At 58.8% G+C, this 26,329-nt stretch overlaps 1 protein-coding gene across 1 annotated transcript in view; it reads right to left on the minus strand.

Annotated features, from left to right (window-relative positions):
- Positions 1-1,131: 1,131 nt before the first annotated feature.
- Positions 1,132-26,329, minus strand: part of KIF21B (kinesin family member 21B) — a 27,155-nt gene continuing 1,957 nt past the window's right edge. Inside the window, 34 exon segments of the mRNA XM_029962474.1 lie at positions 1,132-1,823; positions 3,074-3,273; positions 3,712-3,882; positions 4,579-4,696; positions 5,247-5,411; positions 6,937-6,965; positions 6,967-7,121; positions 7,372-7,508; positions 9,615-9,653; positions 10,277-10,390; positions 10,546-10,620; positions 11,090-11,295; positions 11,748-11,805; positions 12,100-12,160; positions 12,468-12,633; positions 12,755-12,856; positions 13,617-13,811; positions 13,910-14,057; positions 14,463-14,692; positions 15,085-15,153; positions 15,563-15,670; positions 15,828-16,027; positions 16,647-16,838; positions 17,116-17,233; positions 17,707-17,788; positions 18,059-18,283; positions 19,105-19,168; positions 19,280-19,469; positions 20,399-20,594; positions 21,183-21,298; positions 21,802-21,969; positions 22,313-22,447; positions 22,677-22,826; positions 26,081-26,263. Coding sequence (XP_029818334.1) covers positions 1,769-1,823; positions 3,074-3,273; positions 3,712-3,882; positions 4,579-4,696; positions 5,247-5,411; positions 6,937-6,965; positions 6,967-7,121; positions 7,372-7,508; positions 9,615-9,653; positions 10,277-10,390; positions 10,546-10,620; positions 11,090-11,295; positions 11,748-11,805; positions 12,100-12,160; positions 12,468-12,633; positions 12,755-12,856; positions 13,617-13,811; positions 13,910-14,057; positions 14,463-14,692; positions 15,085-15,153; positions 15,563-15,670; positions 15,828-16,027; positions 16,647-16,838; positions 17,116-17,233; positions 17,707-17,788; positions 18,059-18,283; positions 19,105-19,168; positions 19,280-19,469; positions 20,399-20,594; positions 21,183-21,298; positions 21,802-21,969; positions 22,313-22,447; positions 22,677-22,826; positions 26,081-26,263 — 4,620 coding nt within the window. The 3' untranslated portion in view covers positions 1,132-1,768.

The raw sequence follows: 26,329 nt of genomic DNA on the forward strand, positions 1-26,329 counted from the left end.
CACACACACACATGCCATACGCCCTCCAACAAGGCAAGTCAGTAGGATGGAATTTTCCCCCCAAAAGGCAACCCCCCCACCCCATCAATTCAACAGAGGTGCTCCTGTCTTTCACAATGCAGAGGAATCCCCATTCTCCAGCCAGAATATGTAAAACAAGGGCTGACAGCAAATGACCTGGGGTTGGTCCAGGTGTCACCATGGTTGGAGAGAGCAGAGGGGAAATGGTCTGTGCTTTATAGGGCAGGTCCTGGAACCCTTGGCCTCCAAGATCCCAGTTCAGTGCTGGTGGGATCACATGGAGAAATCCTTAAATTTGAGTTCAAGTGCTGCTTCTTCTGTGACAAAGGGGAAAGGAGAGTATGTGAGGCAGCACCCATCCTGGAGCCTCCTTGGCCACCCCGTGAGAGCTCTGCGTGGCCCAGGGCAGGACGGAGCAGGGGATGGTCCAACAGGCCAAAGGAGAGATGGAGGGAAGCTCCAGTGTGAGACCAGGGCCTTGCCAGCCCCTGGAACAGGAGAGAGAGAGGAAGGAGGCTGGAGAAGGTGCATCCTTGGGGAAACACTCCTGGATGGAGATGGGATTGTGCATCTGCTGCAGGATTGTCCTTCGAGCGCAGGGAGAGTCAGGGGACTTGTGCGAGACCAGTGTGTGCAACCCCCTCCTTACTCTCCTCCTGGCACAGCAGACTCCAGCTGCTCCAGGCCTTGCTGGGCCCTCTCCATCCCCAGATCCATGGAGACCAGCAGGCCCAACCTCAGCTAGCTCCAACCCAGGCAGAGGGCCGAGGGCAGAGCCCAGGGGAAGGACAGACAGGCCACAGCAGTGGGGCTGACAAATCCAGCCTTGGCTGTTTTGCCCTGTAACCTCCATTCTTGCTTCATTTCTCCACCTCGAGGGAGTTAATGCGCTGCAGGACCCACAAACCTGTGCTGGGGGTCACAGTGTCCAGAGCAGGGCTGAGCAGCCCATCCCTCCCCGCTGCAGAGCAGGGTGGGCACGTGGGGAAGAGCCCAGAGCCATGGGGCAGTTGGGGTTACAGCTGGGGCTTGAAGAACTTCGAAGGGCACTGCAGCAGGTTTGTCTGGAAGTTGCCTGACAGAGATCTTTCCAGGCTTGCTGTGTCTCCCAAGATGGGACATGGCAAAGGAGCTCAGAGGTGCCCACCTCCAACTGCAGGGGACATGCAGCCCCCAGGTAGACAGAGGATGGGGAAGAACAGGAGTACCAGGAAATCCTTCTGCAGCCCCCACAGCAGAGAGGTGTCCCACGAGTAATGGCTCCAGAGAAGCACCCTCTGTACTTGTGTCCTGGCCAGCAGACACCAAATGTCCTCGTGGTTGTGGAGAAGGACTCCTGCAGGAACCAGCCCCAGAGCAGCACTTCACAGCAGAGGCCACACAAGCCCACAGTGGCAGGAGGGAACTGGGTGTCTCCAAGAAGGAGCCAAGGAGCTCTGACCCCCAGAAGTCCTTACAGCAGGATGGGTGAGAGGAGAGATGAAATATTTCCTGGTCACCGGAGAGCCATCGAGAAACCTCAGCAGGAGGGAAGGTGGAGCTGTCAGTGCCCCACAGAGCTGCCAGTGCCCCACAGGAGATGGCAGTGCTCAAAGTATCACATGAGGTATCCTCCACCCCGTTGGGTCAGGCACAAAGAAATCCCTGTGCTGGGCTGAGTGCTCCTGTAGATGAGCGAGTCCTAATAGCAGGGGGAGGCACCCTGACCTTCACCCTGCTCCCAAGCCTTCCAGTCTTTCTGCAGTTCCTAGTTTGACCCCGCGGGCAACCTCCTCCCACTCCAGAGCTTCACTGTCAAGTCGCTGAGGAACAAAGGTGAGAGGGACAGCATGACCCAGGGGTTGGGGCAGGAGCCCCGCAGACGCTGCACGGAGGACCACGAGGGGCCATGCTCCCCTCCCCACCCATGGCAGCATGCAGCCCCCAGAACTTCCAGGCCCTTTTCCCTTGGTAGGAGGATGCCCAATGCACTTTGGGGAGCGGGCAGGCCCAATGGGGCTCAGTCCACTGGCAGCAGGTGGGGACAAAGGGAAATGGTGACCTCCAGGGCTGACCCCACACCATGACTCCTGCCCCCCTTGGTCCCAGCACTGATGTCCAGGGAGCTGTTCTGCTCAGTCCCCCCGGGGCACGGGCTGATTTGGGGGTGGCTGCTGATTCCCAACCCACTATCCATGCAAAGGTGTGGGCAGGCCACGGCTTCCACAGAGTTGCCACAGTGGATGTGGGCACTTGGCAAGGAAAAAAAAAACCAAAAAGCAAATTAAACCAAGGCAGGGGGTATGGCTGGGACAAGGGGACAAGTCCCTTCTAGCAAAGACTTATCAAGTGGGGAAAAACGCAGAATAGTTTCATACCGTGAAGAAGCAGCTCAGACCAGAGAGAAAGAGGGGAAAAAAGAGAGAGAAGAGCAAAACTGACAGTGAGAGGGACAGAGGGAGGGAGAGATGGAGAGAAAAGGGAAGGAGAGACAGAAGAAGAGCACATGAGCAAGAGAGTCAAAGAGCAGGAGGGTCAAGGCAGACTAGTAGCACGGCCCTTTATGGCAAGGACGCGTCGTGGAAGGCAAGGGGTGAGCCCAGGCACGTAATTCCATAACTTTACCCGGCAGTCGCTGTGGCACAGATGGGAGGTGGGGAGGAGGAGAGACAGAGAGAGACAGAGAAAAAGGAAGGGAAAAAAGGGACATGGTCGAAAAGAGGGTATCAGAGTCTTGCTGCCAAAGAGCTCCCCAAGAGCAGCAGGGGATGCCCAGCCCCGGGGGAGAGGGGTCCCTGCATGGGGGGTAACCCAGGGCGTCACCAGAGAGTGGGCAGGGGATGGCTGGGGACAGCTCTTGTCACCGTGGTGGGCAGGCCATGCCATGGGCAGGCTAAAGTGGGCAAGAGGAGATGAAGGCGTGGAGGGACTAGAAAGCTGTGAGACTCTCCCCTTCCCTCCCTCCCCACTCCCTGTCCACCCAGCACACACCCACCCAGGCCCAGGGGTGACAGCTCAACCCCAGGGTCTCCCCCTTCCCAGGGTCTGTGGGGGCAGAAAGCCTGAGGCTCACCTGGAGGCAGTGAAGATGTGCTTTGAGTTGGTGCAGATGGCGTTGATGGGGCTGTCGTGCCCCTTGATCTCCCCGACTGGGGTGAAGGTGTCCACGTTCCAGACTTTGATGACACCTCCTCGGCAGGCGCTCAGCACCATGGGGCGGCCGGGGATGAAGGCCAGGGCACAGACCCAGTCTTTGTGGGCATTGGGGATTTGCTGTAGGGATGGGCACAGAGCAGAGGTCATGACCAACCTCAGCTGCAGCACCACCAGCAGCCTCACACCCCCAACCCGGTCAGCTGGGTCCTCAGTGACACCCTGGGACTGTGGGACTGGTGATGCCCAGTTAGGAGCCAAGGGGATGGACTCAAAAGTCAGGGCTTGGTTTCTCCCCTGGGCCGGAGACAACCATCCTGAACTCAGAGGGGAACACAACCCCCCGCACTACAGCTGGTCCTGAGCCTGTCTGTGGGGGAGCTGGCAATCCTGAGTGCCCTCACCCACACCCAACCCAGCATCAGGAATGTCCTCCCTGGTGAGCTCCATGCAGGACGCTGGCACTACATCCCTGGACAAGGGTCCCCCCCCGACCCCAGCAGCAACATCCCTCTGCCCCACATCACTGCAGAACTGGTGCTGTGCTCCCCTCCAGACCTGGGTAAGTTCCTGCTGCTCCAGATCCCACTTCTTAATGCCGTTGTCCCTGGAGCCGCTGAAGAGGACATCTCCCTGGATGGCCAGGCACTCGATGCCATCGTAGTGAGGGGGCTCGAAGTTGTGAGTTGGGCCAATGTTGCCCACCATGCCCTCCGTGATCTCAAACACCTGGGGAAGAGCAGTGGGTAACAGAGCACAGATGGCACTGGGCACAGAGCTGGCCCTCTCCTGAGGACCTCTGTCTTCGAGGCTCAGGGCACCCAGAATGGTGCTGGAAAGGGGAGTGGGCATTGCCAGCTTGAGGCTTTTTGGGGCTGAGGGTCCTGCCACCACCAGAGGAGATCTGTCACCAGGGACAGCCCCACTCTGTTGCATTTTACTCCTGGTGAGCCTTTACACTCCCCATAAGCCAAGCTGACAGCTGAGTGGGATCCTGTCTCACCATCTCACCATCCCTGCTCACTTGCCTGGTGCCAGCTCTAATTCAACTTGCTAAAACCTGAAATGAAGGGACAGGCTCCTGCTGTGCTGGAGCTGTGACTGAGCAGGCACAAAGCATCTATATCAGGCATGGGGGGAGAATTGAGCAGAACAGGGTGAGCTGCTCATCTGGGTCGGCCATCACAGGTCAGTCCCAGCCACAGAGTCCGAGGGACAAGAGAAATGCAAATCCTTCTCAGAAGGTGCATTGTGGACCAAGCAAAAGGCAAGATTTGGGAAGAGGAGACAAGTGAAAACCTCATATACAGAGGCAAAACCAGAATCTGGGCTCAGCTTTCAAAAGGAGAGAAGAGACCTCAGGGGTTGCCAACATCTGGGCTTCTCTACAGGACACGGGGTGCTGATCCCCAAGGAAGAGAGTACCTTGACGTAGTGATCTTTGGAACCTGTGACCACCAGGTCGTGGTTGCTCGCTGTCTGGTTCACTGTGAGACACATCACGGGCCCGATGTGGCCGCTCAGCTTTCCCACAGGCTGCAACCTGGGTTCAAGGGCAGAGGTCAGCCCCCTCCTGGGTGCTGCAGCTCCTCCAAAAGGCCCTCCCAGGCAGAGACCACCCACCCCTCACCCAGCACTGGAGCCCCACAGGAGGGGTTATTCCCTTCGGGGGATAGTGGGCAGGGAGATCTCATTCCCAGTGATGCTGGGGAAGGAAGGCAGTCTGGGGGTGTGCCAACATCTGGCTACACAGCCTGAAAGTGTGCCAACATCTGGCTGCAGAGCCCAGGCTGCAGCACAGGGTGTGCAGCTCAGTGCCCAATAGGCAGGTAGGAGGGCAAGGGCAAAACCAGGGGGTAGTGCTGCTCATCCCACTTGTCTTCCCCCTTTCTCCTGAGCTCTGCCCAGTGCACAGACAAAGCCCCCACCCCAAGTAGCTCCAGTGCTGCTCATCACTCCTCAGGTCTCATAGGAAAAGGTCCTGAAATTCCTTATTCCAGTCAACTCCCATTACTAAAAAGGCTTTCACTTTTCCCAGGGGGATAATTTCAGGCCCCCACAAGGTGTCCTGCCCAGCTCAGCACCCCCCTCACCTGCTCAGCTCCCAGATGCGGACGGCGTTCCCGGCAGCGGCGTAGAGCGTGGTGCCCGTGGGGTTGAGGGCGATCTGGTTGATCTGGTGCTCCCCCTGCACGCTGGTGACCGTGCGGGTGGTGGTCCCAGCACAGGCGTCCCCAGAGATCACCTGTCCAGAGGATCTAAAGAGGAAAGAGAGAGGCCAAGGGGGGAGGATGAGTGGAGATCAGAGCCACTGAGGAACTGTCCCTCTGGCCACAATGAGACCAACAGGAGCTCTGTCCCCCAGACCAGTGCCCAGCCTGCAGAGGCAGCCAAGGATGTCGGGTCTGTGCATGACACAGAGCATGGGGCCCTGGTTTCCATCTGAGGGCCATTCTGCTCTCCTCCCACTCCTTTCTGCTTCACACAGGAAGACCTGGTGAGTGCTGGCATCCAGCATAGGGAAGCAGAGGTCTTGACCTCTGCACCAAGGGGAAAGCACCTTCAGGTCAAGGCAGATGAGCTGAGGCTGGACAGAGAAAGGAGCTCTGGGCCAGAGTGAGTGGGTAACTCTGGTCCACCATACTCTCCCCTAACGTTTGAGCCCTACTTCAAGCTGGCAGCCACAGCTACAGCCTGCTCCATGCTCCTTTCTGGTCCTCAAACTCCTCACAGAGATCTGAGTTCCCCACTGGAGAGCTTGAGATTTACCCAGCCACGATGCTGTTGGGGCTGCTGGCTCTCCTGGCCACTCTCAGAGTAGCTCCAAAACCTCTTCAAAGCTCTTGACCCTTAACAAGGGAAAATACTGGATTCTGCACCTGGGATGAGGCAACCCTGGCTGTGTGTATAGACTGGGGAACAGGAGGACTGAAGAACAGCTGGAGGAAGGGACCTGGGGGTCCTGGTCAATGGAAAGTTGAATGTGATTCAGGAGGGTCAACCATGTCCTGGGTGGCATCAGGCAAAGCATCACTGGGTGAGGGAGGGGATTGTCCTGCTCTGCTCTGCACTGGGGTGGCCTCACTTCAAGTTCTGGGAGCAGTTTTGGGCACCATAATACAAAAACCTAAGCCATTAGAGAGCGTCCAGAGGAGGATGGGGGTCTGGAAGGGAAGCCAAAAAATGGCTGAGGTCACTTGGTTTGTTCAGCTGGAGAAGAGACTAAGAGACTAAGAGGAGACCTCATTGTGGTCTTCAGTATCCTCACGAGGGGCAGGTACCCATCTCTTCACTCTCATGACCAATGACAGGACTTGAGGAAACAGCTGGAGTGGAGTCAGGGGAGCTTTAGGCTGGATATCAGGAAGAGGTTTTTCACCCAGAGGGTGGCTGGGCACTGGAACAGGCTCCCCAGGGGAGTGGCCACAGCACCAAGCCTGAGTTCAAGAAGCAATTGGACAATGCTCTCAGGTACAGGGTGGGATTGTTGGGGTGTCCTGTGCAGGGCCAGGGGTTGGACTCAATGACCCTGATGGGTCCCTTCCAACTCAACATATCCTGTGATTCCGTGATCCTGAGCCTTCTCTGCAGAAGGTCCCCATGGCTCTCCTCACCCCAAATTCTCCCACAACCTCCCTGTTCCCTAAGGAAGCAGCACTGCAAACTGGCACTAAAGGAGCTGTTACTTGGTCCTGTCCCCAACCCCTGTAGGTCCTGGGACCGGCTCCTGCAAAGCCAGAGATGCCCAGAGTGCCCCGGGCTCCCAGAGCCGAGGGGACGTACGTGGAGGGTTGGCGGATGCAGCGGGCGGCAGTCGCGGATGGTCCACATTTTGATGTACGAACGTGGACACGGTGAACACAGCCCCGTGTGGCTGCATACTTGATGGAAACACATGTTTTGGGGTGACCCTTTGAGGGAGGCGATTTTTCCGGCCGGTCACAGGTTTTCACATTTTGCAGCTCGGTCTGTGGGAGGAAGAACATTCCAGAGTGTAGAGGCGGGTCTCCTCCGAGGAGACAACGTCTGTTCTGAGCATCTCCCCCCTCCCACAGGCCCAGAGGGAAAGGAGCCAGCCAGCCCCTGCACTGGGGCAGGGAAGGGCTCAACGCTGAAGACAGGGACAGTCCCCACAGTGCTCAGCACTTCCCACATTCCCAGTGCCAACCTGCTCCCACAGCATCCGCACCTTCCCCGCCCCCTCTGCCCACCACGCACCTTTGGACCCCGTGAAGAGCAGCTCGTCGGTGGCATCCAGGCAGAGCACAGGCTTGGTGTGTCCCTCTGCCACCGAGACACACTGCAGTGGGGCTGTCCGGGCATTCTTGGTGCCACCCACTGGGTTAATGATGCCCCTTCGTGGGAGAGAGAGAACAGGTACAGTGCAGGGCTGGAGAGGCACTGTGCCCACAGTCCCAGGGCATGGGAGAGCTGTCTCACACCAAGCATCTTCCACTGCCCAGCTGAACCTGGCATGTCTGAGCCAAGGTCTTTGCAGGAAACCCCAGGAGTCTCCCCAGGGGCAGCCCCTTCCCACCTCTGCCCCGGCAATAGACTGGGAAAGGGGGAGGCTGCCCAGTGGCCTCTGCTCTCCCCCTAAACCTCTCGTGCCTGGGCAGCAGAGACTCAGGACAGGTCAGGAGACCCAGCTCACTGGCCCTAAGGTCTATTTTGGGACAAACTGCCCCCTCTCCAGCTGGAAGCTCTGCTGGGATAACCGTTTCAGGGCACCAATATCAGCACCCCAGTCCCTTGGGGGCCATCAGCCTGTAGCTGGTGACATTTGGAGACAGGGCCCTGCTCCTTTACACAGACCACAAGGGTGACAAAGGGCAGCACCAGCTTTTGCACCCCACATCCCTGCCACAGTGGCTGTTCCTCCAACCACTACTAGCTTTGGGCAGGAGAACCTCCCCCTGCCAAACCTGCCTCCAAGGGACACTGCTGCCTGTCCCAGGGGACACAGCACCTGCCAATCCCCTCTACTTCAGACATGCTGAGGGTGCTGAGGACCACCAGCCCAACCCTTCCATGTGTGACCCTTGGGACCCTGGTGTGCCTGGTCAGCAAGCACAGCCACCCACAGCCAAGGGACCCCAGGTTGGGCTGGTTTCTTCTTACAGGCAGGGAAACTGCAGTGTGGGGCTGGGGAAGGGCAAGGTCTGCGTTAGTCACGAGGATAAGCACAGGCTCATTAATTTGGGTTTGGGAATCACATGCATGTGATGGTTCTTCCTCAGCTCTGCACTTAGCAATGCCAACCCAACAGCCCTCCCCTGACTCCCGGTGCCTCCACCAGTCTCAAAGTGTCACTGAGTCCAAGGGGAAATCCTGACTGCGCGGGGTGAGATGTTTTCCACTGACTGTGTGTGTCTGCCTGACTAAAAACTGCTCAAAGTGACACAGCCCAGACTGGTCTGGTGACACTCCCCCAGCAACTGGGGGCCTGCAGGAGCTCAGGGCACAGGCAGAGTGAGGGGACACCCAGGTGCTGGAGAGCTGCTCACAGAATCATGGAATGGTTTGGGCTGGAAGGGACCCTAGACACCATCTCATTCCACCCCCCTGCCACGGGCAGGGACACCTTCCACTAGACCAGGTTACTCCAAGCCCCATCCAACCTGGCCTTGAACACAGCTCCTCTGGGCAACCTGTGCCAGGGCCTCACCATCCTCACAGGAAAAATTTCTTCCTGACATATATTTTAAATCCCTCCTTTTTCAGTTTAAAACTGTTCCCCCTTGTTCTGTCACTATCTGCCCCTGTAAAAAGTCACTCTGCCTGTTTTTTATAAGCCCCTTTAGGCACTGGAAGGCCACAATGAGGCTGATGTTCCTTAAGGATGGGGGAAAGTTGGCCCTTGTGTTGGGAAACCTCCACAGGCAGGTGGGTGCAGTGGGAGAAGCCCAGGAGCACCTTGACCCCAAGGCTGAGCTCTGCACCACAATCTGACTGGATTCCTTTAGGAAAGAGATCAACCTTCCCCAGCTCAGCACCAGGGAAGCACAACCAGGCACGGGGAGAACCTGAGATATTTGCCTGGAAGAAGCTTACACGAAGGACACACTGGAAGCACCCAGGGTTACCTGTCCCCTTCCCTACCACCCCACCGTCCTGCTGGAGAGCTGGGGAAGGTGTGGGACATGGTGGCCTCAGGCTGGCAAGAACCCATCAGAGATGGAGGAGAACATGCTGCCAACCCCAAACCAGGCAGTGCCTGCAGGTGAGCCCAGCGCCGTGTTTCCAAGGGCTGATCCAAGCAGGAATGGCTCTTAACTTGCAACCGAGGGGACAACATCAGGCACTAGAGGTGGCATGCCAGGAGGGGACAGACACACGAGCTGGGAGGGGGGGGAGAGCAGCAAGGTGCAGGCAGAGCATGTGGGGACAGGGAGAGCAGGCACCTGAGACAGAGAAAGGAGGAGCGGAGGAAGGGATAATAAATAGAAAGTTGTCTATACCTCAGCACCTCCGAGACAGAGGAATCGCTGTCATCAGACCTAGGGGCAGAAAATTAGCAGGATTATGGGAGAGAAAACCCAGACTAGAGGAGGCAGCAGTGGAGTCAGAGGTGGAGGATTGTTATTGCATCCAAGCCAGTGTAGGATAGAGAGGAGGAGGGGAGAGAGGGAGAAAGAGAAGCACACATGGAGAACCAGGGGAGAGCAGAGGAGCAGAGGGCATGTGATGATCAGACAGCAGGTCTCCATCAGGGAACGCCGGCGCTGCTAACAGTGTCCAAGCTGAGGGCAGCACCCAACCTGGGGGAGGCTGGAGCAGCATTTGTGGGTGAATGCCAGTCCATCAGTTTCCTGTGAGCCCTCACCCCCTCACCCCATCCTGTTCCATCGCCTTTCCAGGGCCCCAGGTCTGGCACTGTCCTGTCTCCAGGCAGAAGCCAGGAGTGTGAACTCAGAGGGGGCACAGTGGGCAGGAGCACAGCACTGGCACAGCAGCTGCTCCCTCACAGGGAGAAGCAGGGGAGGTAAAGTGGTGACAGGACAACTGGCTGGAGCCAACCCAAGTCCTGGTGCTCCTTTTTGCCCCCACAGGGCTTGGTACGTGTGTGCTGTCACAGTCTGGGTCCCCCTCACTCACACACTCCCACCCCAGCAGGACTTACTTATCCAAGGCAGACCCCTGGCTCTGGGTGCTCGTCAGGCGGGAGAAGACGTTGCGGTCGTTGCGCGGGCGGGTGGGAGGGGAGGAGGGAGGTGTGAAGCCAATGTCTGCAGGCCTGAGCCGGGAAGGATCAGAGGGACGCATGAATGACTCGGGAGCTGCTCACCTGGCACCAGCAGGGCCCAGCAGAGCTGCCCAGACAGCATCCTTCCCCACTCAGCTGGGCCACCCAGCCTCCCCCAGCCACACCACCGTCTCTCCCAGGCTCACCTGGCAGGTTGCCCACGGTCGTAGGATTTCCGCCTTGTCAGGGGAGAAGTGTCTGAGCCTCGAGACTGCCTGGGACTGAAGCGAGGGAACAGAGCAGGGTGGGTGCCTGCCCTGCACTGGGATCCCTCCACAGTGAACACCCGTGTCCTCCCCCACAAGAGTAAATAGAAGTTGGGCTGCCCTGGAGTCACAATCACACAGTCAGAGGATGCCTCGAGGCAGCCCTGAGTGCAGAAGCTTTTGGCAGCCCAAGGTGGCTGATAACCAAGAGCAGGGAGTTGGGGACCTTCAAACCCCCCCTTCTTTCCCTCCTCCTGAAGCACCCTCCTCTCCATCTGCAAAGGATACCAACATATTCCTAAGACACTCTCCAAGTCCCGATGGAGAAATCCACCACTGCTTGCTGCAGCCAAGCCTGGATAGATGCTGGACTGGGCTCACCTTCACCCCTCTCCATCTCCACAGGCCAGACACAGCTTCCCATGGGCTGGCCCATGCCTCCACGAGCCTCCCAGTGCCCAGAGACCCATGACCCCATGCTCACAAGGTGCTTCCTCGCGTGGGCAGGCTGACGGTGCGTGACACCTTCTCCTTGTAATAGGGGTCTCGGATGGAGAAGCCGATCCCGTCCTCTTTGATCTCCATGAGGGATGCCAAGGACTTGGTGATGTTCTTGGTAGAGACGTCCAGCGTGGGTCCCAGACACTCAGCTGACACCGCCTTCATCTGCCCCGAGAGCTTGGGCTCTCCCTAGAGCAGGGCAGAGGGCTCAGGGCTGGGCAGCAGGAGCAGCCAGTGCTGTGGGGTGGGGAGCTCGTGCTCTCTGGCCACAGGAGGCTGAGCTCCCCCAGGTCACACTGGGATGCCCATCACGGCCAGCTCTGCACGCTCAGAACAAACATACTGACAGCCTATACAGAACATTAGCTGCTTCCCTCCACCTCTGCCCTGCACAGGGTCCTCCCTGATGCCACTCAGATCCGCAGGGTTGATGTGGTGGGTGTTTCCCAAGTTTTGGCATCTCAGGACCACAGTACCAGGAGATCTTGGTTCCTTCCATCCAGGGATCAGCCATACTGCCTATGCTAAGCCTGGTTCGCCAAGGTTCAGACCACAGAGCAGAGGCCTGGAGCATTGCTGAACATCCTTCCATCCCTCCTCCCAGTCCCTGTGACAAGGGCCACACAAAAAGGCCAACTAACCTTGAACTTGAAGTCATCCTGGCTTGCTGAGCCCTTCATGGTGAAAGACTGGGAGATGCTGCAAGGAGAAGAGAGCAAAGACAGATCTTCATTGCCAAACTCTCTTCAGAAAGCTGGTGCCACTGGTCCACTAGACTCCTTGGTTTACCCCCTGCTCCCAGAACCCTTTCTCCAAGGAATGACCACATCACTCCCCACTGGTGTCCAAGAGACATCTCTGCTCCCCCCACCAAGGGCTGGGCACCACAGAAAAGCTCCGGCGGGGCTTTGTTCATCCACAGGGTCCCCTGAATAGCACCAGGCATCTTGCCCCAGGCACCACCAGCTCAGGCAGCACCAGGCTGGTGCTTACCTCCCATCTGAAGCCAGGCTGAACTCTGAGACTTCCTCATCCGTGCTGGTGTAGCCGTTCTCTGTGTGAGAGGGAGGCAGCGCATCAGCAGCGCAGAGGGGACCCCACTGTCCCCAGCCCCATCTGAGCCACACGGTGGAGGGGACACCCCAGGCAGCTGTGAGGGGTGACCCCGTTCCTTGTCCCTGTTGTTCTGGTGGCCAGGGCACACGGTCCTACCCAGCATCACCCTCGAGGAAGGATCCCAGCCATGGCACCTCCAGGTGCTTCCTGGAGGGCCAGCACAGGGTGGACACCCCACCCCACCCCACAGGCCAGCGGATGAGCACACCTGGCCTGAGGATACGCACGCCCAGCCCAGGGCCCACCTTGCTGGACGTTGTGGATCAGCGCCTGCAGCTCGGGGTGGGACTCAGCCTTCTCCCGTAGGGCGTCCAGGATGGCGTGGTTCTGTGAGGAGCTGGCCACGTCTGTCTGCCGCAGCCGCCCCTCCAGCAGCCGGATCTGGGCCTCCTTCTGGGCTACCTGCAGCCCCTGGGGAAGGACAGCCAAGCCGGGGCTCAGGCGGGTGTCACAGGTCCCCACCACCAAGTCCCCACCCTGGCACCCTGTGAGAAACCCTGTCACACATCCACACCCCAGCCTGGCCCTGCACCTTGTCGATGGAGGCCTTCAGGAAGTTGTCCAGCAGCAGCCGGGCTTCGGCCAGGGAGCAGGAGCTGATCACCACCGAGGTGTCCGTGGAGTCCAGCTCCTCCTGAAACACGGAGAGACAAGGGCTGGCTGCAGCAGCGGAGCTTTGCCGCTGGACACGGGATGGGCAGAAGGGGCTCCATGGCCAACACAGCACCTCCATCATCCTGCAAGCACTGCCCAGTCCAACACTCGTCCTCCCCAGTCTGCCCAGTGGCTACTGGGGAGATCTGGCCATGGGGTTGTCCAACACAACCTGCAGGGCTTCTGCACTGCTACAGAAATTCTGGGGTTGACACTTAATTAGACACCAAACAGACACCAGGCTCACCTGAATACACAATCCAAAGCCTAGTGTGAATTAACAGCAGCTCTCCTTCCCTGCCAATCCCCCAGGGGACAAGCCAGGGACAGCACACAGCCTCCATTTTGGGCTTCAGACACTGAGGGGGATCAGGAGCTGCACAATGGCACACCCAGTGTCACAAACGGACACAAAACCTGGATAGTTTCTGCTGGGAAAAAATCCAGTCCTCTTGGAACATTTCCAGCACATGAAGCTCCCATGGGGATGAGTGACCAGAAGCACCATGGGCAGGATGGGGGGCCACAGCTTCCCTACAATTCCAGGGCAGTGGGATGACAGCAGCTTGTCCAGGGACATGCAAGGACCTGCCAGCACTCCTCTCCACAATTAACCACCTAATGAGAAGTGACTGTGTGGGTGCAGCCCCAGCGAGTGTGACACAGCTCAGAGGATGCTCCTGCCACAGAGAGATGCTCTCACTCTCCCCCTGACAACTGGGCCCAGTCCCACTGCCCACCTTGGTCTCCTCAATTTGCATGATGGTGGCCTGGCAGTCTGAAATGCTGTCGTTGATGTAGTCAATGTTGGCCCCCAGCACCTCAATCTCCTCATTCAGCTCTTGCAGCCCTTTCTGCTCCATGGGGCTCTCCGCCTGCAGCTTCGCCCGCTTGCCCAGCAACGCCTCCTGCAGCAGTGACAGCTCCTCGCGTTTCTGGGGGAAAAGGGAAGGGGGATTGGCACTGTCTGCACAGCCATCCCCCTGTCCTGCACCCACCACCCGGCCCTCTCCATCCCCAGCACCACGGCCACCTTGATGAGCCTCTCCATGTCCGCCTCGAGGTTGACGATGGTCATCCTCTGCATGACGATGTCGAAGATGCGCCGCTCCAGCGACTGCCACTTGAGGCGGGCGGCTTTGCTGAAGGTCTGGCTTGAGCCCTTCTTGGGGAACTTCTTCCTACAGCCAGAGGGGGAGAACAGGCACATAGGCAGCCAGCCACACTGTGCTGGAGAGCTAGGCTTGCCCCAGGAGGATGCCAGGGCTTTGACTGGCCAGAAGTAGAGGAGCCATCTGCTTGTGGATTGCCCAACTTTTCCATTGCCCCTTAGCAAAGAGGGAAAAGAGATGAGCCCAGTAGGGTTTGTGCCATGGCATTGAATCCTTGTGGAAGGCCAGCTCTGGGCTCAAGCCCAGGTGACAGTCAGTCACACTCTGCCAGCACAGCCCGTCAGAGGGTCATTAGTTTAATACAGGTCAAGTGCACACTAAGAAGCCAGCCTTCAACCTCTGCCACCAGCCAAAAGCCAGGCATGGGGATCTCTGGGATGCCTTACTGTCCACCCACCCAGGCCCTGCCCTGACCTGGCAGGCCGAGCCCCGTTCACAGAGGACGAGGTGTCTCCCAGGAAGTTGTTGATTTTCCTGTTCCACTGGCGCACGATGCTGGAGACGGAGCGAGCGCCGGACTCGGGCTCGGAGGAGGTGGTGCTGGCCGAGACCTCTGCGCCCGAGTCCAGCATAGCCGGCTTCTGGCTCGTCCTGCCCGCCACCCGGTCTGACATGGGCTTGGCCAGACGGCGCAGTGCTGACACCTGCCCACGAGGAAGGGCAGAGGAGAGGGTGTCAGCTGGGCACCCCCACCCAGCCCAAATCTGCTGATGTCACTCTGTAGTCCCCATGGGACCAAGAGCGGCAGCTCTGTAGACCCAAAGCCCAGGGACATTTGTGCCTCATGGGTTTCCCTCTCCTCCCTCATACCCCACCCCTGCCACCAGGCTCTGCTGTCCAGGATGAGGAATTCTGCTGCTGCCTGCAACCATCTCCCACATGGCTCCTGAGCCACCAAACCCCTCCCACCCTTTTGGGAACCCCACTCCCAGAGCTGGCCCTGTCTAAAGGACAGGGTTTCTCTGACCCAGGCACTGGGGGCCCAGCCCTGTATGGTGGGTCTGGGACCTGTGTGGAGACAACCCACTCCCCTCACCTCCTGGGTTTTCCTCCGCAGCACTATTTCCTGTTGCCGCTTCTGAGACTCCAGAGCCCTGATCTGGAACTGCATGAGAGAGAAAGAAAAAAGACACCCCTGGGGTCCTGTCCATTCACCCCAGTGATAGCTTCAGTCCCAGGGCTCCCTTTAGCACAATCTCACTCCTGATCCTAACAGCGAGCAGGTTCCCAGCCTCCAGCTGGCCCTGACTGCACATTGACTCCCGCACATGGCAGGGGAGGGAGCCCACAGCATCCCCCACAACCACAGCAGAAGCTGAGGGAAGGCTTCAGGAACCACCCAGCCAGGTGTGCTGTGCTGGGGCTGCACAGACCCCAGCGAGGTCACGGGCACAGCAGGGCCCCAAGCTTCACCAACCTGAAGTATTTATTGAGCAGGACAAACACCACCCCCCCAGCCAGGCCAGCCCCCCTGTACGGGCACACTGGTGGCACGTGGCGAGCTGGGTTCTCACCTCCTGCCGGCGCTGCTCCTTCTTGAGCTGTGCAATCTCCCGGTTCCTCTTGGTCTCCACCAGCCGGCGCCGCTGCTGCTCCTCCCGCATCTGCTTCATCAGCGCAACCTGCAAGGGAGGGTCCCGTGTGCCCCGACTGCCCCGGGGCACCCGCCCACCCAGCAGACAGATGCTCTGCCCTTGCCACCAGAGTGGAAAACATTGCTCCGAGCGGGAAGCCAGGCTTGTTCAGGGGATCCCTCCCTGCCCTGGCACACCCAGGTACCTTTGCCTTCTTCATCTCGGCCACCTCTGCCTGCAGCTTCCGCAGCTCCCGCTCGTAGCGGGACTGGTTCTTGAGCAGGCGAGCATGCTCCTTCTGGGCTGCCTGGAGCTTCTGCAGGTCCCGGTTCATCTCCTTCAGCCGCTTCTCATAGTCTGCTTTGATCTTGTTGGCTTTCTCCTCTGTGTAACACTCCATGGTGCCTGGTGGGTGAGGAGAGGGTTTGCAACAGCCACGCACCCTGGGATCTTCCTGCACCCGCATACCCTGCCTGGACACACCAGGCACTGCTTCCTCCCTGTCCCACCATAGCCCCCCCTCACCCTCCTGTGGGTTGGGGTCTGTCTGGGGATCCTGCTGGAAAGACCCAGCACGGGGTGGAGACTGCTGGGCTGAGCTGTGTCTCCTGGCAGAGCTGCAGACTGAGACCCACAGCCACAGTATGGGTGACCCTGCCCTGTTTAGCCTGGACATCAGCCACAGCACAGGGTCTTTTGCCCCTCAGTTTCCCCAGGTGTCCTCACTGAAGTGGTGGGGGCTCATGAAGTGGTGCTCAGCGCTACAAGAGGCTTTGCCTCGCCATCCTTCTCCAGCACCAGGGGGGTCCAGAGCTCTGTGCTGACTGGTCCTGCTCCCACAGCAAGACAAGTGGGGTCTTGGGGGGTCCCAGGGACTTGAGCAGAGGCAGAGGATGACAGAACTCTACCAAAGCCAGTGTTGCATGCCAGGGGTGGATGCTCTGACTCTGAGTCAGCTGGGCAGGAGTAGGAACTGGGGCCTGATGCTGCAGGGGTGGGATCCCACAGGTGAGGTGGTTCTCACTGAGGTTTTGCAGGACCCGGTCCCGCTCCAGCTGCGTGTCCCGAATCTTGTTCTGCAGTAGGATCAGCTTCTCCTCATACTGATGCTTGAGGGTCTGCAAGCGCCGCTGGCTGTTCTCCAGCTCATCAATCAGCTTCTGCTTGATCTCAATCTCACAGGTCAGATCTGCCAGATCAGCCTGGAAATTCACAGCTGGAGGCAGAGGGGGACAATCAGGCTGGGAGGGGTGGGGGAGCATCGCTCCCATGGCCCCACTGAGCCACAGTACGAGGAGAGGGCAGAGGAGCTGATGGGAACCCACATTGCTAGGGAGCAGCAGCACCCCAAAGAGTGCTGCAGCAACCCTGGGGCTCTTCCAAGTCCCCCAGAGTCCTGGGGTTCTGCCTTCCCAGGAGCAGAGCTCGTTGCCAGAGACACGAGCAATGCCCCCACATGCTCACACAGGGCTGCACACAGATCTCCACTTTACCCTTCTCCTCTGCATCCGAGTCTGAGTCCACCAGGCTCTCTTCACTGCCCGAGTCCTCATCTTCATCCTCGCGCCCATCCTCTTCCTCACAGCCACTCTCGTCCTGCTCCTCCTCCTCCTAAGAGAGAAGTGCCTAACATCAGCCTGCAGCATGGCCTGCTCTTCTCTCTGCAGCTCCTCCCTCCTCCAAACTTGAGCTCACCCTACAGCAATGTGCCACAGCCCCCACAGTGGGGCTCAGCCTCGCACACCGGATCCCAGGGGCTGCAGCACCATTTCTGGACCCCTAGTGCACACTGCTGAGAGTAGCAGCTCTGTGCCCCATCCATCCTTGCATCCCCTCCCAGCTGAGCAGCCCTGCATTGCCCAACCCCCCTTCACCTGTGCCAATTGAAACCAAGCCTCCAAAATCGTGGACCCCTTGCTCCACAGCAGGGCTGGCTGGGGAGCATCCAACTGCCCCCTGCAGCAGCATGGAGTCCTCAGCAAAACGAGGGCCCCTTCAGGGCCAGCCTGGGCTTGGTCCCTGTGGGGCAATCACAGCACTACACACCCAGACAACCCCTCGGTATGAGCACAATGCCCACTCACCTCTTCCACCTCGTTCTCATCCGTCTCCTCCCCGTTGTCCTGCTGCAGTTTCTGCTGCTTCCTTAACGCCTCCTTCTCTGGGCTAAGGGGGGAGCAGAGCAGGGTTGTAAGTCCCAGTGTGAGGGAACCTGGAAACAGGTCCTGCCGGGACCACCCTCAGCCGCCTGCTTTTGGACCCACTGGGGAAAACAGCCTCTGGAATTGTGTGGTGGGCAAAAAGAAGGCACCAGCAAGGCAGGGCTGGGAGGGGAACCCAGACATCCAGGTGGATAGGTGAAGCAGGATACCCAACACCACAAGGAGCAGTCAAACCCACAGGCAGCCTCTCCACTCCCCAAACCTCTGCCTTTACCTCTTCCTCTGCTGCCTCCGCTCCTTCTTTTTCAGGCGCTCCAGGTCCTGCTTGGCCCGTCGGAGGACATCGGAGGCCTCTGAATCCACTGGCACAGCGGGGCTGCACAGACCTGCCAGGCCAGCAGCCGGGGAGGAGCCCATGGAGTAGGGGGGCCGGGCAGAGGCTCGGGACAGGCTGCGGCGCAGGGACTCGTTCATGGACTCACTCTCCAGAAGCTTCGTTCTAGGGAGTGGAAACAGGATGTAGTCAAAGAGGGGCCATCCCACTGCCCCCAGTTTGGGTTGGGAGGGACCTTAAAGCTCATCTCATTCCAACCCCCTGCCACGGGTAGGGACACCTTCCACTAGACCAGGTTGCTCCGAGCCCCATCCACTTGCAGGGATGGGACTGGCACAGCAGCTTTGGGCAACCTGTGCCAGTGTCTCACCACCCTCACAGGGAAGAATTTCTTCTTAACTTCTAACCCAAATCTCTCCACTTTTAGTTTAAAGCTGTTCCCCCTTGTCCCATTGCTGTGTGCCCATGCTTAAAAAAAAAAAAAAAAAAAAAAAAAGAAAAAAAAAATCCTTCTCCCTCTTTTTTAGAAGCACCATTTAGTCACTGGAAGGGGCTCTAAGGTCTCCCTTCTACAGACTGAACACAATGTGTTCGGATGGTGTAAGCCAGGGATGGATCCACTACTAAGCCATTTCAGGTACTGATGGGTGAGAAAGTCACAATGCTGCCAGACAGGGTCCCAGGATCATGCAAGAGACTGGGGTGGACCCAACTTTGGGGGGCCAGCAGTCCCTCAGAGACCCCAGGCACTCCCAACAGGATCACCCCCTCCATCAATGCTTACACCAAGGACAACAATGGCCGAAGCACTGCCCAGCACCAAGGCTGGGCCTCCTACAACCCCCTGTAGCAGCAGTGCCATCAGCTGCTGTTCCACGGGGCTCACAGCTCACCCCAGCGACACTGGAGGCAGCGAGCTGTGAGACACACAGGCTCGGACCCAGCCACCAGGACCCCAGTGACACACCAGCCCTGCACCCACTCACCTCAGCTCTTCAATCTCCCGGATGTAGTTCTGGATGAGGGTGCCGATGGCTTCGTTACCATCCCCTGCAGGGGCAGAGGCACAGGCGGGTCGAGGCAGGCCCAGGCTGTACCACAGACCCCGTCCCAGCCGTGCTGCCTGGTGACCCACCGTGCCACGCGCTAGCCAAGCCTCACCTGCCTTGGCCAGCATCAGGTTGGCCTCCTGGCTCATGAGGTAGGTGACCCTGCTGTTGATGGCATCGATGGCCTCCTGCATGGCCTTCACCCTCATGCGCAGGGCGCTGTTCTCCTTCTGCAGCATGGTGTTCTCACGGAACAGGTCGCTGTAGCCCTCGGCGCCATCCTCCCCGATGACTCGCTTGCCCTGTGGGACAGGAGGGAAGCCCCTGAGTGCAGGGTGAGCTGGAAGATGGGGACCCACCACTGCATCCCTAAGGGCAACCCCAGACACCACAGCAGGGACAAACCTAAGGACCAGAAAAGTCTGAGCTGAACAGGCAGAGGGTGGGAGATGTTTCAGGGCTTCTCCCTGCCTTAGCACTCCAAAAACCTGCCCAAGGTCCTGCTTGTCACAGGCAAGACACTGTGTCTTAAGCCTCCTGACTCCTCTAGACATTACCCCTATCCATAGGGGTAGGGGATGGGAAGCAGGAGGGTCTGTCCCACTAAACCTGCCCCAATTCAAACATGAGGAGTGGGGCTTTCTGCACCTGCCTCCATCTGCTCACCAGGCCCACTCCATCAGCTGGGTTTGCCTGGGGTGGATTAAATTCTCCTCACAGCACCTTGTGAGAACTGTGTTTGGGATCTGTGCTGAAAACAGCACTGATTCCACAGGGATGATTTAGCTCTTGCTGAGCAGGGCTTGCACAGCACTAAGCCCTTCACCCTGCCCCACCAGCAGTAGGTCGAGGGCGTTGAAGAAGCTGTGGGAACACAGCTGGGACAGCTGCCCCCCACTGACCACAGGGATATCCCAGACCATACAGTGTCATGCTCAGCATACAAAGCTGGGCAAAGGAGGAAGAATGGGGGGTATGTCTGGAGTGTTGTCCCAAGTCACCATTACACCTGACAGAGCCCTGCTGTGCTGGGGATGGCTGAGCATCTCCCTGTGATGGGACATGGGGAATGAGTTCCTTGGTTCACTTTACTTATCAAACTGCCTGTATCTCAACCCACGAGTTTTCTGTTATTCTCCCCGTTCTCTCCCCCATCCCACTGGTGGGGCAGTGAGTGAGCAGCTCCATGGCTGGCCAGGGTAGGGTTAGGATGGGGTACAGGACCACTCACTGCCTTGTACTCCATCAGTTCCATCTGCAGGCGGGCGATCTCGGCCCGCAGGGCACTGATCTGCTGGCTTGTCTTGTCCTGGTTCACCACCACTTTGTTCTTGATGTTGCGAGCCCGGTTGGCGTATTTGAGCGTGTTCAGGGTCTCCATGAAGTCCCGGTCAGAGGGGCTCACACAGGCAATCATGATGGTTTGGCTTGGGGATGCAAGGGCAGGGTGAAAGCCAGTCCCCCCCACGCTGTAGCAGCTCAGCAACTAGAAAGCCAGGGCCCAGCACAGGCCACGTGCCCCCAGACACCCATCCTGGATGGGGAGCCATCTATGTTTTATAACCAAGGTATAAAGTGGGTTCATCCCTCCCAGAGCCAGAGCACCCACAAGACCATCGAGGCACCACATCACACAGCAATGAGCAAAGGTAGCTCCCTCTGGTCAGCCCACCCATTCTGGGATTGCCAGGGAAGAACCGGCTCTTTGGAGAAGAGGCAGGGAATTCAATCCCCCCATGCAGGGCACCAGCACCTGCCAAGTCCCAGACCTGCGAGGGCTCAGGAGGGTTTTGCATCAGCTGATTCTGCCAAAGCTGCCAATTGCACCTTGGGCTGATGAGGAGTCAAGGCCTTTACATCTGCAGAGTCATGCCATGCCTGGAAGAAGGTATCCCCTCCCCACTGGGCACCCACGGGAGTGCTGAAATAGCTCCTGCACGGCTCCAGAGCCCCTCAGCCCTATCTGCAGAGGGACAGTCCTGCAGCCCTAGCCCCAAGCTCAGCCCCCCCCTTACCTGTTTCCCCCAAGGGAATCCTGCAGCAGGCGGGTGAGTTTGGAGTCACGGTAGGGCACGTGCACGACTTTCTTGCTCTGGTCTCCGAGGGCACTAATGACGTTCCCCAAGGCCAGCTACCAACACAAAGGGAAGGCCCCCAAATTCAGCCCTAGCTGAGCATACAGCTGCCACACAGCCAGCATGGCAGGCCTGGGGCATGTGCTGTGGCACAGGTTTGGGTTGCACAAGGGGGAGGCGGGGGGCTTCCCTTGCCAGTCTCACCTTCCCCCCTCTTCCCTGGCCTGCGCCTTTCTCCCATGCTGCACTGAGAAGCAACATCGAGCCCCAGAGTGGTCTTTTTAGCTCAGATTAGCAGACCTCACACTTTTGGGACTTGCACCCCTGTGCTCAGCTGCACCCCCCCCAGCCCTGCCCTTGGCAACAGAGCCGTGCTCTCACCACTGGCACTGTGAACATTCCTGCCCTCAGGGCCGGGCAGCACAAACCCCAGCTGAGACAGCAGCACCCCAACAGTGTAGAGCAGCTCTGGGTAGGACCCAGAAGTGTCACAGGCTCCCCCAGGCAGGCTCTGCCTCCCTGCTCCCCCTGCCCGCCGGTGCCAGGCTTGGCGCCGTACCAGCCCGCAGTTGATGGAGATCCCTTCCTTCGCCCTCTCGCCGGTTGCTCCCGTCCGCTTCAGCCTCTCCGAGCCAGCCAGGTCCACAAAGTGAAACTTGGCTGTCAAGGTCTCGTACTCGGTGGCGGGCTGGGATCCATCCAGGAGGCTGGTCACCTCCCCGTTCACCTGCAGCCAGGGACACAGGAAGGGTCACCACTGCAGACCCGGAGCAGGCAGAAGGTGCTTTGGCTGCACTCAGATGTCAGCAAGAGCCTGAGCATTCTCCCTCCACATCCAGCCCCTTGGGGATGGAGATGGGACTCCAACAACAGCTTGCTCTGAGCCATCCCTGGGCCAGATCATCACTGCCTTGGATCAGCTCACCCTCAGCTCCCATTAAATCCGAACACTGGCTACGACTGGAAAGAAGACAGATTTCAAACCCTCTCCCCTTCCCAAGGGACCTCCACGCATTGCCTGGGTATGGGGCCCAGGAACAGCCTGGCCATGAGGCAGCAGCACATCTCACCAGCTCTGGGCGGGCACACACTCTCGTCTGGCACAGGTGAATGGTGAAGATGGCATGGGACCGGGAGCTCTGCACGTTCATCTGGGTGCTGGCGGTGGTACGGGAAAGAGCTCCCTGCTTTAGGCACTGGATCAGCTACAATGACACCAGGTAGGGAAGGAAACCTTGAAGCACCTTTGTAGGGAGTCAGGACAGACCCTGTGCAGCCCAGTGGACACACCAACCTCTCCCAGAACCCCCTTGGGACTGCACCATGCCACCCTGGGAGAGATCTCCCCGTGCCGAGATGTCCCCACACAGCACACCCCTGGCCAGTGGCACCCAGCTGCCACCCCTGCTCCACGCCTGCCCACCCCACACCCACCTCGTCCTGCGAGCTGATGAGGCGCGACGTGACCCCCGTGGTGTAGATGCTCCCACTGGCATCCTCGTGGATTTTGATGTTGGATTTGCGGTGCCGCGCGTCAGGGTCGCGGGCGCTGTCGAACAGGTCCAGGATCTCCTCGTTGTAGAGCTGAGTGGGGCAGCAGCAGGCGTGGGGTGAGCAGGGGGAAGCAGGAGGCTGCTCGAGCCCTCTGGCACCCCGGTGCCACCCCCCAGAGCTGGGGCTGCACATCTGCTCACGCGTGTGTGCAAGGCTGAGCAGGGCAGCTGGTGTGTGTGCGAGCGTAGGAGAGGAGGCACAAGCCTGTGCATGCAGAGAGGAGATGATGCACAGAATCCTGGAATCCTTCAGGTTGGAAAAGCCCTCTAAGACCATTGAGTCCAACCGTTCCCCCAGCACTGCCGTGGTCACCACTAAACCATGTCCCCAAGTGTCATGCCCACACATCTTTTGAACCCTTCTGGGGATGGTGACTCCACCACTGCCCTGGGCAGCCTGTGACAGCACCTGATCACCCTTTCAGGGAAGAAGTTTTCCCTAATACCCAATCTAAACCTCCCCTGGTGCAACTCGAGGACATTTTCTCTTGTCCTATCATTTCTTACTTGGGAGAAGAACCCAACACCCACCTGGCTCCACCTTCCTGTCAGGGAGTTGCAAAGAGTGAGAAGGTCCCCCCGAGCCTCCTTTTCTCCAGGCTGAGCCCCCCCCAACTCCTCCAGCCACTCCTCATCAGACTGGTGCTCCAGACCCTTCCCCAGCTCCATTCCCTTCTCTGGACATGCTCCAGGCCCTCAATGTCTTTCTTGTCATGAGGGGCCCAAAACTGCACCCAGGATTTGAGGTGGGGCCTCACCAGCGTCCAGCCCAGGGGGATGGTCACTGCCCTGGTCCTGCTGGTCACACTATGGCTGGTACAAGCCAGGATGCCATTGGCCTTCTTGCCCACCTGGGCACACTGGCTCATGTTCAAGCACCCCCAGGTCCTTTCCTTGCCCACCAGGAGCTTTCCAGTTGCTCTGCCCCCAGTCTGGAGCACTGCACGGGGTTACATGATGCACAGGCGAGCTCTGAGCTGCCTGTGCAGGTACCAGCTGGGATGGGATGCCCGGAGGAATGGGGTGTGTGGGCACACCTGTGTGCAAGTGTGCATCCACATGCCTGTCTGCCCCACAAAGCTCTGAGCTGCACTCTGGGTTGGTTCCTGCTGCCCAATCCTGTCCTGTCCCTGGCCCACACACAAGCAGCTCTGCAGGAATGGGACATTTTCAGAGCCCTGCCTCCAGAGCCTGAGCAGACACCCATGAGCTACACATCCTCCTGACTTTCCTGGTTCACCTGAGGAGCCCCAGCCACATGAGCCAGCGGAGCCCCACTCCCATCACAACTCCCTGAGGTCATCTCTGCCAGATGGAAAGGAGATGAGGGGGACCAGGGAGTGCTGGACAAGCAGGGAAAACCCTGCAGCCCCGGAGCTGGCAGAGGATGCACCCCCATCCATATCTTGACCCTGCAGCATCCTCTCTCACCCTGGGGTGGGGGGACACCCCTGCCCATCTGTCCCCTCACCACCACCACTCAGTATCACCCTCTTGCACTCACATCCCAGTGCAGAGAGCAGGGTCACCCAAGGACTGCAGGTTCCTGGCCAGCAGGACGGATCAGGCTAATCCCTCCCTGGCTGCCCCAGGTGCAACTGGGCTCCTTGAGTATTTAAACCTTCTCCCAGGAGCAGAGTCACAGGACAGGGATCAGCTGGGCAAGTCCTGTGCCCCTGCTGGGACAGTGGGTTGGTGACCAGTGCCTGATGTGCCCAGGCTGGCACAGCAGAGCCATTATCACCACAAAACCCTCCCTGTGTCACCTGGATGAGGGTGGCTGCAGAACAGGGCTTGGCACAGTGGCTCAAGAGCTCCTGGTTCAATGTCCATGCTGCCAGGGTGGACCAACAACCTTGGTCACTGGGTCACCAGGCAGCAGGTTTTATTCTCCCCACTTGTAACAGAGCCTTCAAGCCCCCTCAGCTGGAAGATCCCCCCCACCCCAGGGCTGCCAATTTCCCTGGTGAGCAGTTTTGAAACAAAGCAGAGGAATCCTTGTTCCCACCCTCCCCCGCAGCCACTGGACAAACATCTGAGTCTGAGAGCCAAACCAACCAGGGTCAGAGGTGATGGAGAGAGGGAAAGACTACAGGAAATGCCCACAGCAGTTGTGTGACCCCACGCAGGGCTACTGCTCTGTCATCCTCGAGTCCACCTCTTGGTCTGCAAAGATGTTTCCTAGGATGGCCTGGTCCAGAGGCAGCACTGGAGGCACCCATCCTTCCAGTGTCCCAATCCCAGCAAACAGGTCACCCAGGACAGGCAGGAAACTGTCCCCACTTCCACCCCAGCCCACAGGATCCCCAGAGAGGAGCCTCACGAGCTGAACACAATTGGGAAGGCACCCAGGAGCTTGGACAGGCCAAGTGATGGGAAGGGAAGGACACAACAGCAACAACGTGGGACCTAACAAGGGCTCTGCAGATGAAGACCTAAGTGGGAAGGATTTCTCCAGCAAGGAGGTGACTTTGGGCACTGCTTCCCCTCTCCAGGCCATCAGCATCTGGAGACACCCAGATGTGATGGTCAACAAAGCCACCTGGAGGCAAGATCACAGCACAGGGCCCCTCCCTGCCCATCTCCCATGGGTGCACCCCAGGTCAGGACCCCAACCAGACGAAGCTTGCTCAGGAGCTCAGCTTTGTTCAACAGCACCCTGTGCTTTCTCATTGGGGCATTAAACCAGTTCCCACTCACACCTCTTTGCTCCTTCACCACAGGAGCAGCCCCCAGGGACACTGCTGCCAACACATAAGGTCCATGGGCTTCCCAGGACAAACTTCTCCAGGGAATGAAGCAGTTAATAGAAGAGGCTTTTGAATTGGAGAAGCCAGAAGAGAGGCGGGAGAGGATGCATTGAAACACTCTCAAGGTCAAAGGTCATGGGAAATAGCACAGCCCTTCCTCAAATCCTCCCAAGAGTGGCCACTTTCTTCTCTCCCTGTTTCACTGGCAACACTGGTCCAGACACAGGGCAGCAGGTATCCTGCTATTCTGGGCCTCAAACAGGGGTAAGACAGTCCAGAGCCCCTGAATCCCCAGAGGACCAAGCCATAGGCCCCTTTCCCATGGGGGGACTCCCTCTACCCAGTTTGTAGCCATCCTGAAGCCAACAACACCCAGGTGCTTTGAGTCCCCCCTGCACCCGCACACACCCCCGGTCCCACCACGCCTGCCCGGGGTGCAGCTCTGTCCAGGAGCAGTCAGGACATGGACTCAAGACACGGGAGCAGAGAAGGACAGGGCAGGGCCACGGTGTCCCCCAGAGCTCCTGTCACCCACCTCCAGGAACTGGGCGCTGACTTTGAACTCGGGGGCTGCCACGCCCTGGCTCTGAGCCGCGCGCTTGCGCTCCTCGATGCCACTGAAGAGGTGGCCGATGGCCCGCGGGATGATGCCCTGCTCCTCCTCGGAGATGCTCATGTCGAAGCCGGTGCCCATGGTGTACGTCTTCCCCGCGCCAGTCTGTGCAGAGACAGTGAGGGGAGAGCTGGCCGTGTTCCCCCCCCCCAGCTCAGCTCTGCCTAATGC

The sequence above is a fragment of the Manacus vitellinus genome, unplaced genomic scaffold (assembly GCF_001715985.3).
Source record: "Manacus vitellinus isolate BGI_N305 unplaced genomic scaffold, ASM171598v3 scaffold_47_pilon, whole genome shotgun sequence".
Taxonomy (NCBI): Eukaryota; Metazoa; Chordata; class Aves; order Passeriformes; family Pipridae; genus Manacus; species Manacus vitellinus.